We start from the raw sequence: 10,943 nt of genomic DNA, 5'->3' as shown, positions 1-10,943 counted from the left end.
TGAAGTGCTGAGGAATGACAACGCCAGTCCTTTCCTGCCACTCTCTTGCAGTATAATACATCCATATGGGGTAGGCTCTAAGCATTCTGCTGCTGTAAGCGAACTAGAGAATGAACACACACACACAGCCTCAAGTCACTTACACAAACAGATGTGAAACACGTTTGCTGTCCGGAGCAGCCCTCTGCCTCTTCCCTGTGATTCTTCATGGCCAAAGGCAAACAGAGATAGCTAAGGAAGTTTAGGTCCCTGCAGAATTCCTTGTAACTGATCAATACCTTCTCCAGTTCCCTAGAACATCTCAGTCTGCACGAACAAAGTCTAGAGGCCAAATTCTCAGCCAGTGTAAATCAGTATAGCTCAAGGGCAGCTACACCAATATAACCCAGCCAAAGGTCTGGCCCTAGGTGTTGAAACAATACATGAAACTTGGTGATGGGTTTGCCATTACAAAGGATTGTGGGTAACTGACACCCCCCTCTAACAAGAAACTAGATGACACCAGCCCTTAAAGTCTTTCACTGTCTTTAAGTGTGTTTTGAAATGGGAGGGGGCAGAAGGGGAGGCGCTGAATACGTCAAACTGCTGCCAGCATTGGAAAGGATCAGTGATACATATATTATGGATAAATGTAGCTTTTCCAACAGCATGTAGCTAATCACATTGGCTATAGAGCCTTTCTTCCCTACGGGGCTACAGAGAGCATTGCCACCTCACTAAACGTAGACCAGGCATCAGCCAGTGTGCTGTGAGCGGGATCTATGTGCTGCAGCGTGGCTTCCTTTTTTCTGGCGAGATGGGAGATTCTGCAGCCCCTTCATGTAAAATAAAATAGGGGCTTTACTGAACAAAAATAAATAATACACTCGGTACAGTAGCCCCCTGTGCTGTTTATTTTGAGGTTTAAATCTATAAATTTTCAATTTGATGCCGATGTTTGTATTAATGACGCAGACCTGCAGGGTGGCAGTGTGAGGGAGCGATATGGGAACTTGGGCAGGGAGACAATTGGAACTCTTCACACCTGGGAAGGTACAGAGGGTGGTTGGGGATTGTGGGATACGTACATTTACTGGACTTTTCTTCTGAAACCATCAGCAGTGGAACAGTTAGCAATGTTGGCATTTCAATATTCATCACGAGGTTTGAGACCTGACACTCCATTGAGATCAATGGGGTGTGTTTCAGCCCCCCCCCCCCCAAGTTATTGTTTCAGGGTCTCTGCAGACTCACAAAGTCAATACTGCATGTGTTACACTCGGTTTGTGTTTCCAGTGTTACCTGCTCAACCAGGCGGGCTAGAAATGTATTGTTTTTGACTGAAAGCTCCAATTCTGCAGCAAGGGCTGGATTCCACAGCAAATGGCTGGCCACTGAATCAGAGATGACATGAAACCCTGTCTGTGGACAGCAGATTGTTCCCCCACCACTAAAAATCAGCCACCTCTGGGGTGAAACATAATGCACAGCAGTGCTTTAGGGCAGGAAGAGAACAAGAACATGTTCCACTGAAACTGCAAGAGGAACTTAGGGAGGCAAAATGGAATTGTTCAAGCTATGATTTGGCACAGAAGGGGGGGGGGGGCAGGAGGGGATGCTCCCACATGAAAAGCACCATGGGATTGTCAGAAGGAACTCTCACAACTGCTTTTTCCTCTCAATGCGATTTCCTCTTTGAATTCCCTCCCCTGCAACACACACTGCACACATACTTCCCTTCCAGCCCCCATCCCGCCAGAACCCCAGAGCTCAGTCTCCCATAGCTATGGTCAGGTCTGCTCCTTGCCGCTGTGCAATGGAAATCTCACTGCAACGTGGATAAAAGCCCATTAAAGCTTCTCTCTCACTAAGCTGCTTCCTACTAGCTGGGCAAGTGCCTCCACAGCCACACACTGCTGATAAGACACTTCAGCAGCTGCAGCATGGCCACTCCCTCTTACGCTTTGCTCTTCTTGGTGCCTCTGGCTTGTGCTTTTCCTGACCTCTTTTCCTTGCTGGGGCTTCTTTCTGCTTTGATTTTGGCCTTAACTTTGTCTGGATGGGCCCTTCTGCCTTTCTCCATACCCCAGCCTGGGCAGCTTTTGAAGACAGCAGAAAGCTTCACCTTCTGCCCGCGGACTTCTGCTGGGGACCCACAGGTGGCTCCCACGCGCAGGTTCAGTTTGTCAATCCATCTGAAAATGGGGCAAGAGACAGAGGAAGGAGATGAGAAAAACTCCAGGTGGACTTAGCAAATTACTGGCACAAATGGCTGTGCTGGCAAACCAGGGCATTTGCTCTCTGATAACAAGTTCAAAGGGAGTTTGGGGCTGTCTTGACAGCCTTGAAGAGTGATGCCCTCTGTGTACCCCTGGAACGGGGACAGCTCAGGCACGGCACTTCAGTCTCCCCACATGTGCAAACAGTTTGGAAAGTTTTAACACCCCAAAAATGCAGTTGTATAGAGTAAGAATCGCAGCCACAGTCACCCCAGCCAGGACATATTTCAAGGGTTCCCAGTCCTCACACTTCAGGGTATAAGGTGAGCAGCAACTGAGGTCATGAAGAAGTACATGGCAGGCTACAGCACAATGAGGTGCATTATGTGGCGTTTACACCTCCCTTGGAAGCATTGGGAATTGGGTGAGACAGGCAACCAGAGGACCTATGGTCTTTTCTGATCTGCCAGTTCCTTTGCTTTTCCTCTTTGCCCTCATCTACCCATATGCCTCAGTCCTCCTGTGGAGAGCTCCTCTCTAGGCAGGAGGGCCCAGATCCTCAAAGGTATTTAGGCACCTAACTCCCATGGATTTCAATGTTCTCATGGATTAGCCTCCCTGCTAAGACTGGCAGCAAAGTTGCATATTGGTCCCCACTGCAATGATATTTTCAGTGTGTGAACACCTCCCTGGCAGGAACTGAGCAGAGATCCACACCCTCCTATCAGTCAGACCCAGCCAGGCTGCTGGACCTAAGCAGTGACTCACCTGCGCAGTGGGAGGAGCTGGCAGTCGCAGTGGAAGGGGATGTCTCTCAGGTTGATGACCTCCAGCCCTGTGAAGCTGCGCAAGTCAGGCACGTTATACATGTTGTTGTTGTCCAGGTACAGACTCTTCATCCTGGGACCCAGACCAGCAAAGGCTCTTGAGGAAAGCTGCAAATGATGAGATGGGGCTGATGAGTCAAAGGAAAACAGCTGTGGATGATTTTAATAGGGAGTTAGATATCTGCATGCACTTTCTGATTTTGTGTGTGTGTGTGAGAGAGAGAGAGAGAGAGCTCTCATTGGTTCCTGTCTCCACTGTGAATGGTGTTACTGTCACTTCGTATCAATACTTCCCAGCACGCAGGTCAGTTTGATGACATAATTTGAGACAAAGGAAGTGCAGGAGCTTATTGTGAGAGAAGCAGAGACTTTCAGTAAAGTGAGTTCTCTGTCTTTATTGGTTAATGTAATTGTGGTACTTAATATTTAGTGCTAAATATTAATTCCCTTAAATAGCTCTGAAAGCCTCTACCTGCTTCACATATTGAAATATTGCACTTTGTCTCTCTTAACCTGCATCAGACTCAAGTTGTCAGTGTCCTATTTCATTTTGCATTATTTTCTGGATTGTAAACTCTTTGTAGCAGGGAATTTCACCTGTTCTGTGTTTGAAAGTGCAGGGTAAATGTACGGTGTTATATACGTGTGTGTGATTCTTAATAGCTATATTTAACACCCTTTTCAATTTGATATTTTGTTCTTTTTGGCAACGGGATGTGTTACGCTTAGTATAGCTTTTCACTTTGCCTCAGGTTTTCCTTTAACTAATGGCAAGGCACTGAACTGAGCAGATTGTAGGGGCTTTTTCAGTCCCTGGATAGCTGATTGTCATCTTATTTTTTATCTCAGTTTAAACAGTCCCCAGTCCAGCAAAGCACGTAAGCATGTGCTTAACTTTAAGCACATGAGCAGTGTCATTTTCAAGGTCGCTACTTGTGTTTAAGTGCTTAGTTGGGTCAGCGCCGTACAGTACGTGCTTTCTACTTGCAAGACTTTGTGGATCCGATTCCCCATTTTAATTTAATCTCTGTGGCAGAGATTGTCAGCCTCCGTGACAGTCACAAAGGGAAAAGCCCACTCCGCTTTCCCAGCTCTGGTTTTCAGGTTTGTTTCAGTCCCTCATGCTCAGAATGGTCTCTAGATTCCAGGAGCACCTCAATAACCATCATTCCTGCGGCACTTCCTTTGAGGGGCTGTGAAAACCAGCACTGAGGATTCTGGGGTCACATGTGAGGAGAGATTCGGTTACAAGTAGCTGAACAAGGGTTTCATGCTATGAAAAACTAACGAGACCCCTTTAATTTACATAACCAGTTTGGGTTGCATTATTGGGACTTCAGAATGTACTCAAATTTCCTTTGAAAGGGAAAGAAGAATTTGGCAGGAACATGTTCCACTTTCTTCTCTGCAAGCAAGAGAAACGCTGGGCTCTGTGGTGGCCTCATTCTGGGTTTTGAGAGTAAAACCGATCAGGGTGGTTGAATGGCCAGGCAATCTCCCTGGACCCAAGTTTGGCGCTCTCCTTCCCCAGGGCTGGGAGTTGCTGTGAAAGCAGCGTGGGAGGCCCCGGATGTGGCCTTGTTGAGCCTGAAAGGAGCGTTGGCTGGCAGGAGGATGGTGGCAATTTGGGGTGCTTGAGAGGAGAGAGAAACAGGTGAGTAGCAGAGGGGAATCCCTCGGAATAGGTCTTCACAGGACAAGAAGAAATATTGACAAATTGGAGGAAAGAGAAATATCAATTATTAGGACCCTGGGGGGAGGAGCTTAGGGCAGGGTCTACAGCCCATTGAAAGAAACAGGAATCTTTCTATTGACTATCCTTGGCTTTGGATCAAGCCCTTAATGAGGACAGATGAAAGGAACGAAGAGCCTGTAACCTGGCTGGGCTATGACATGGGGAGGATCTGGCACCTGTGAAAGGTGCAATTGCCAAGGAGGGGGAGAGAGGGACTGTTGGGGCAGGCCGAGGGGGCATAAACACTAGGAGTAACAGGATAAAACTGAACAAAGGTGCAATTCAGGCTAAATATCGGGAAGCTTTTCTTCCAAGTGAGGTCTCAGGCTGAGCAATCATCTCCCAAGGGAAGTGGTACAAGCCCTAGTGTTGGGGCCATTGCTTTGGGTTGGAAGCCCCTTCATTTTGTCCAGAAGAAACACTGGAATGTGCTGCAGGGAAGCGCCCTGCAGTGGGAGCAGGAAGGAGAGGTGACCAAACAGTAACTTGTCTAGTAGGATTTAGCTTTATCAGGCTGGGGCACTCGCCCTTCTCCCTCCCTCCCTCTCACCTGTTCTAGCCCCATATTATCCAGATACAGGTGCAGCAGGGACCTGGCTACAGGGAGGAAGGCTCCATCCCCAATAGACTTGATGGGATTCTTGGACAGCTTCAGCTCACTAAGGACAGGCAAACCCCGGAGGGACCCGGTGGGCACTTCCTGCAATAGGTTCTCATCCAGGTGCAGCTTCTCTAGCATCTTGGCGGGGCTCAGGGCCCTGGGGGACACACGAGTGATGCGGTTCCCGCTTAGGTAGACCCAGCGTAGCTGCCCTGCCCCAGCCAGGTCATTGTCTGACAGCTGGCTGATGGAGTTATGCTGCAAGTGGAGGGAGAAGAGGTTGGGCAGGAGGCTGAAGGCCCCCGTGGGCATCCGAGTGAACCCATTGCGGTCCAGGTACAGGTAGCTGAGCTGGGGGGCCCCATCAAAGGCAGCAGCATCTATGGCAGCAATGTTGTTGTTAGACAGGTAGAGGTAGACCAGCTTCTTTAAGCCCTGGAAGGCCCCCGGCTGCAGCTCCATGATCTTGCAGCTTTGCAGATGGAGCGAGACCAGCTTCTTCAAGCCGGGGAAGGATCCCTTGGGTATGGAGTGGAACTCATTTTGGCGCAGGTCCAGGAGCTGGGTGTTGCCTGGGAACCCCTTGGGGATCTTCCGGAGGCCTCTGTTCTCGCAGTTGCTGTGTTGGAAATCAGGGGAGCAGGCGCAGACTTTTGGACACCTCGTCTTAGCATCTCCCTCTGGCTCCCTCCTGGGGGTGGCTGGGCTGGGGAGCCGCTTCTCGTCCGGAGCAGGGCCACCACACTTCATATCAATGGACCTCAGCGACTCCAGCTGCTCACCTCTGAAGGCGCCAGGGCCTGCACATGGCACATCGGCCTGGACCCTCGCTTTCTCCGTCCACTCCTTGAAGGGCCGCATGTAGCAAGTGCAAACCACGGGGTTTCCTGTTAAGTTGATTTTCTTCAGGTGGGCAGCTTCTGTCAGCGGCTGCAGCACCTGCAGCTGGTTGTTGTGGAGGTCGACTGTGTGCAGCAGGGGGCTCTTCACAAAGGCTTTGTGTGAGACATCCTGCAGGGCCATGTTGTCCAAGAACAGCTGCTTCAGTGAAGCCATCTCAATGGCCTCCTCGCCGATGTAGGTGACAGGGTTGTGTCCCAGGTCCAGCCGTGTGGTACCCGACAGCCTCGACAGGGCCTCTGTGGGCAGGGATTGCAGTTCGTTGTGGTCCAGGCTCAACTTCCTCAGGGTCGGCAACCCACCAAAGGCCTCCGTGGCTATGACATGAAGTGCATTATGGGACAGGCGGAGCCACTTGATCAGCTGCAGGCCCTGGAAGACCATATCAGGCAGGTAGACCAGGAAGTTCTCGCCAAGGTTGAGGAAGTTGAGGAAGCCCAGTTGGCTGAAAGCCCCTGGCTTTATCTCTTCTATGCGGTTCTTCTCCAGGATGAGCTGCTGAAGAGAAGACAGCCCATCCAGGGACTCCTGGTAGATGAAGGCTATATTGTTGGAAGCCAGGTTGAGGTAGATCAGTCGTCCTAGTCCCCTGAAAGCCCCTTCCTCAATACTCTCCACGTTGCATCGCTGCAGGTTTAAGTAGGTGAGGTATGGGATAGGGAGGAAAGCTCCTCCAGGGATGACTTTTATGTTGTTGCCCCGGAGATCCAGTTTTTGGGTGACCTGTTGATTACACAAGCATCAGTTATTGAAGATGGAATCCACAACCTCTCCCGCCCCTCTGCAGCAGAGTGACGGGCTGTCCCAGTCCTCTCTGCAGCCGTTATCACTGTGATCTGGCCAAATCTCACAAGCAGGCTCAGTACTGGCTCATGCCTGGTCAGTACTTGGAAGAGACACTTCCCAGAGCACCTCCAGTCTGCTGCAGAAAGTTGTGATGGGGTCTCAATAGTGACCGTTCGTCCTGCTGAACCAGACTTCCTGCAATGCGGCAATCGCTAGCATCCTGCGTGAGCCTTCGTTCAGTGCTGACTCAGAGGGGAAAGTGCCTCCTACACCAACATCACCTTCCTGCAGCCATCTGGGTTTCCCTTGTTTCCTTATTTCACCGTCTGACTCTGCTTTAGCTTAAGGCCTGTAACAATCACCACCTCGGAGGGGCCTGACTGTGTATTGCCCAGAAAATATTGTAACTGTTTTTTTGTCTCGATCAGATGAGTTATTTTTATGTTGTTGTTCGGTAGAAGAGCTGACCCTGAGCAGACCAGCTCATCTTGCAAACTGCCCTGCATATGGATCAACCCCCCCCTTCAGATTTTCACATCAACGGCATTGAAAAGCTGTGAGGTTACTGCACAAATCTTTCGGAAACCCAGACATCTGCACAAAGTGAACCACACCTGCCTGCATCTCGTTCTGCCTCCTCTCCCCTGTCCTACAACAGCCTGTGTGGCTCAGTGCTGTGCAGGGAGAGAGAGGATCAGACTGGTGCCCAGATGCCCCCAGGGGTGAGGAGCTTTGATGGTGGTGGCAGCGGCGGCAAGTGAGTGGGGAGAAGTTTAAGAGCACTTTGTGCTGTGTTTGCCTCTGACTCTTCCCTTTCTCCGCTGTGCCCAGGGACTGACCTGTGGGATGGTGATGGGCACCTCCGTGAGGTTCTTGTTCAGACACATGACGTGGTGCTTTATGTTATCGCAGATGCAGATCCGTGGGCAGCGCTCGGCAGCCGCTCTCCTGACAGGGAAGAGAGCTGACACCAGGAGGAGGCCCAGGGATCCCCACATCCTGGAAAGCGGCTACAGGTGAGAGAGAGAGAGAGGGAACAGGCACCCCAATCAGACAGACGTGCATTCCCACAGTGCTTCTCATCCCCACGGACCCTAAGTGCTCTGCAGGCTGCGTCCCTTGGGATTGCGGCGGATTGTTGCAGCTGTTTCACGGTGCATTGCAATGCTCCAGCCCCGTTTGAGAGACAGGGAAGGGGATAGTGTGACTAAGGGAAAGTGCAGCGGGAAGTTTAGATTACTTAGGTATGAGCCTAGTTTTAAGCAGGTGAGTTGTCCCGTTGAACTCAATGGGAGCTGGATTAATTCTGGTTCCATTCTTGGACTCGAGGGGGTGGGGCTACGACTCTCATGCTTAAAGCTAAGCACATGCTTACGTGCTTCACTGGATCAGGGCTTTAGAGGGAAGAGCAACCTCGGCTAAATCACCAGTACCTCCTCCTGCAGCACTTGGACTTTCCTTGGAGGTTTCCTTTCCAAGTACGGACCAAGTCCTACCTGCTTCAGCTTGTGAGATCTGATGTAATCTCACTCCAAGGCAGAGTGGCTAAAGGACAACACCGGTGCTGCCAGAAAAGGAGCGGAGAGCATTCTGCAGACTCAAGAGAATGTGCTAATGTGAATGTGACAACAACACGCATTACCGTTGCCATATATCCCAAGAGAAGGAGGGTAGGAAATGGCGGTAACTCATTGCCATTCTGAGTAAATCACACTAGCAGTAGCACTGTTCCAATGCAGCCTTGCTCGTAAAAGACTGTAGTTGTACCGCAACTTCCAATTGGTAGCTGAGTGCTTTACAAATGCTAATTAGCTTAGCCTCACCCCACCCCTGATAGGCAGATCTGTAATGTCTCCTCATTTTACAGAGGGGTAACATTATTATTATTATTATTTATTTTATTTTATTTTATTTTCAAGTGTCCCAAATGTGCAAGTACTTCCCCATAACAAGTAAAAGGCAATGATCCCTGCTCCAGCGAGTTTGCAATCTGTATTGGAGTGGACACACCAAGGAAGGGGTCAGAAGAAGGCAACAATGGGAGGTGAACAGGAGGACAAGGTTGTCCATAATAAGCTCAGGTGGTTTGGAAGTGAGGTGTGGACCCATCTGGATGGCTCATCCAAGCTGAGTCTGTGTTTGGTTTGTTACTTCCACCTTGTTTCCCCATAGACTTCCTGGCAGAGGTGGGTTCTTAGGAAAGGCTTGGATGAGGTGAAAGGAGGTGGGCTTGGCGACTGTATTGTGGGGGGTGCCCCAGTCGTAAGGGTCAGCAGGGAAGAAATCATGGGGATGGGGGTGTTTGTGAGAGACTGAGAAGGAATGCTGAGGCTGGTCGCACTGGCAGAGCAGGTTGGATGTGGAGGTGGGACATGCGGGAGGAGACCATGTCTGAGAGGCCGGGCTTAGGAGCAAAGACAAAAAGTTTGTATTTGATGTTCAGGAGGGTGGGGAGCCAGTGAAGTGACTCAGTGGGAGTTGATGTGGTTGGAGCAATTAGTGAGAGAGAGGTGGTTTTGGCAGCAGCATTTACAGATGGATCAGAGGTGGTTAAGGCTGGTTGACTGAAGAGGGATGAAGACAAGCGACTTGATCCTCAGGGCAGAAAGGAAAGTGTGGTTTATTTGAAATATTGTGACGGAATGAGTGACGGGAATAAGTAATGGCCTGGATATGTGGGAAGAAGGAGAGACAGGAGCCACAGATGTCCGCCAGGTTATGGGTCAGGATGATGCGAGAGATGATGGTCTGGTCAGCTGTAACCCAGAACAAAGTCAGTGAAGATGTTTGGTAGGGGAGACTGTAAGCTTGTTTTTGGCCATGCTGAACTTGAGTTTACAGTGAACTGCCCAAGAGGAGCTGTTGGAGAGTCAGTGAGAGAGCGGTCCATGGCAGAAAACTGTATCTGAAAGTCATCAGCACACAGGTGACAGCTAAACCTCTGCGAACAGATGAGGTCACCCAATGATGGGATAGAGAAGGAGAAGAGGAGAGGACCCAAGATGGAGTGCTAGGGAGTGTCCATAGAGAAGTGGGAAAGGAGGGGGGAAGAGCCATCAGAGATGCAGGAGAACCAAGCAAGGTGAGAGTCACAGGTCAATGGCAGCAGAAAGGTCAAGGAGGATGAGGATGGAGGATAGTCTTGAGATAAAGCCAGGAAGAAGCCACTAGAGACCTTGGAGGGATAAGAAGTAAGGCCTGGAAAGGTTAAATGACTTGCCTGAGGTCACAGAGTCAGTGGCAGAGCAGCCCGAGAACCCAGGGGCCTCACTCCCGACCCTGAGCCTGCCCACAGGCCCGTCCGTCCTGCTGGGGGTTACACAGGGCAGGAAGCAGCCAAGGCTTTGTGAGGCAGTGAATCCGCTCTGAGCGCTGGGGATGTGGCACGCCCTGGGCCGGGGCCTTCGAGCTGCTGTTTTAGCCTATTAGTGTAAGCTAAGAATGTGGCTAGAAGCAAAATGGGCAGCATTAGCAAAGGCTTTTTGAATGGTCAGTGGAGTGGCAAAAATGTATGTGGGAGAGTCCAGAGCTGGGGGAAGGCGAGGGGGTGGTTTCAGGGGGAGGGGGGAGAATAACAAATGTCAGCATTCACAGCTCTGTCTGCAGTAGGGCTCCCACCCTTACAAACCCCAATGGAGCTGAGCTGAGCCGAGCGTAGACAGGGCCCACAACGGTGAGTCTCCTGAGCCAGGTCAGTGCCGGCTTTCCAGCCACTGTTCTGTTAATGCACTTCCCTTCTGTGGCAATCCTATGCCCCCACAAACAGCGCTGCTGAGCCTGTCCTCCAGCACCCCCAGCTATTCCACGCCTGGGGGTCCCACTCACTCCTCTGCTAGTGTGCCTCACTCCTGGCCTGCGGCATCCCCTGCCCTGGGCCCCACATGCACTGCCCCTCC

At 50.8% G+C, this 10,943-nt stretch overlaps 1 protein-coding gene across 1 annotated transcript; it reads right to left on the bottom strand.

Moving 5' to 3' along the window:
• Positions 1-1,936: 1,936 nt before the first annotated feature.
• Positions 1,937-8,045, bottom strand: CHADL (chondroadherin like). The gene is made up of 4 exons (XM_065423805.1): positions 7,887-8,045; positions 5,311-6,984; positions 2,967-3,133; positions 1,937-2,174 (listed from the first exon to the last, which is right to left on the bottom strand). Exons 1-4 carry the CDS (start codon positions 8,043-8,045, stop codon positions 1,937-1,939), a joined length of 2,238 nt encoding a protein of 745 aa, XP_065279877.1.
• Between the last annotated feature and the right edge of the window lie 2,898 nt (positions 8,046-10,943).

Source organism: Emys orbicularis, chromosome 1 (assembly GCF_028017835.1).
Source record: "Emys orbicularis isolate rEmyOrb1 chromosome 1, rEmyOrb1.hap1, whole genome shotgun sequence".
NCBI classification, from domain to species: domain Eukaryota; kingdom Metazoa; phylum Chordata; order Testudines; family Emydidae; genus Emys; species Emys orbicularis.
Note: the sequence above shows the minus strand (reverse complement) of the source record. Positions and strands in the feature narration are given on the sequence as shown.

What these genes read in the sequence shown, in the direction of transcription:
- CHADL (XM_065423805.1), bottom strand. Translation starts at nt 8,045, where the DNA reads ATGTGGGGATCCCTGGGCCTCCTCCTGGTGTCAGCTCTCTTCCCTGTC. An exon ending in TGCCCATCACCATCCCACAG is followed by an intron (nt 6,985 to 7,886) that starts GTCAGTCCCTGG and finishes TGTAATCAACAG; the next exon opens with GTCACCCAAAAACTGGATCT. An exon ending in CAGCTCCTCCCACTGCGCAG is followed by an intron (nt 2,175 to 2,966) that starts GTGAGTCACTGC and finishes CCCCATTTTCAG; the next exon opens with ATGGATTGACAAACTGAACC.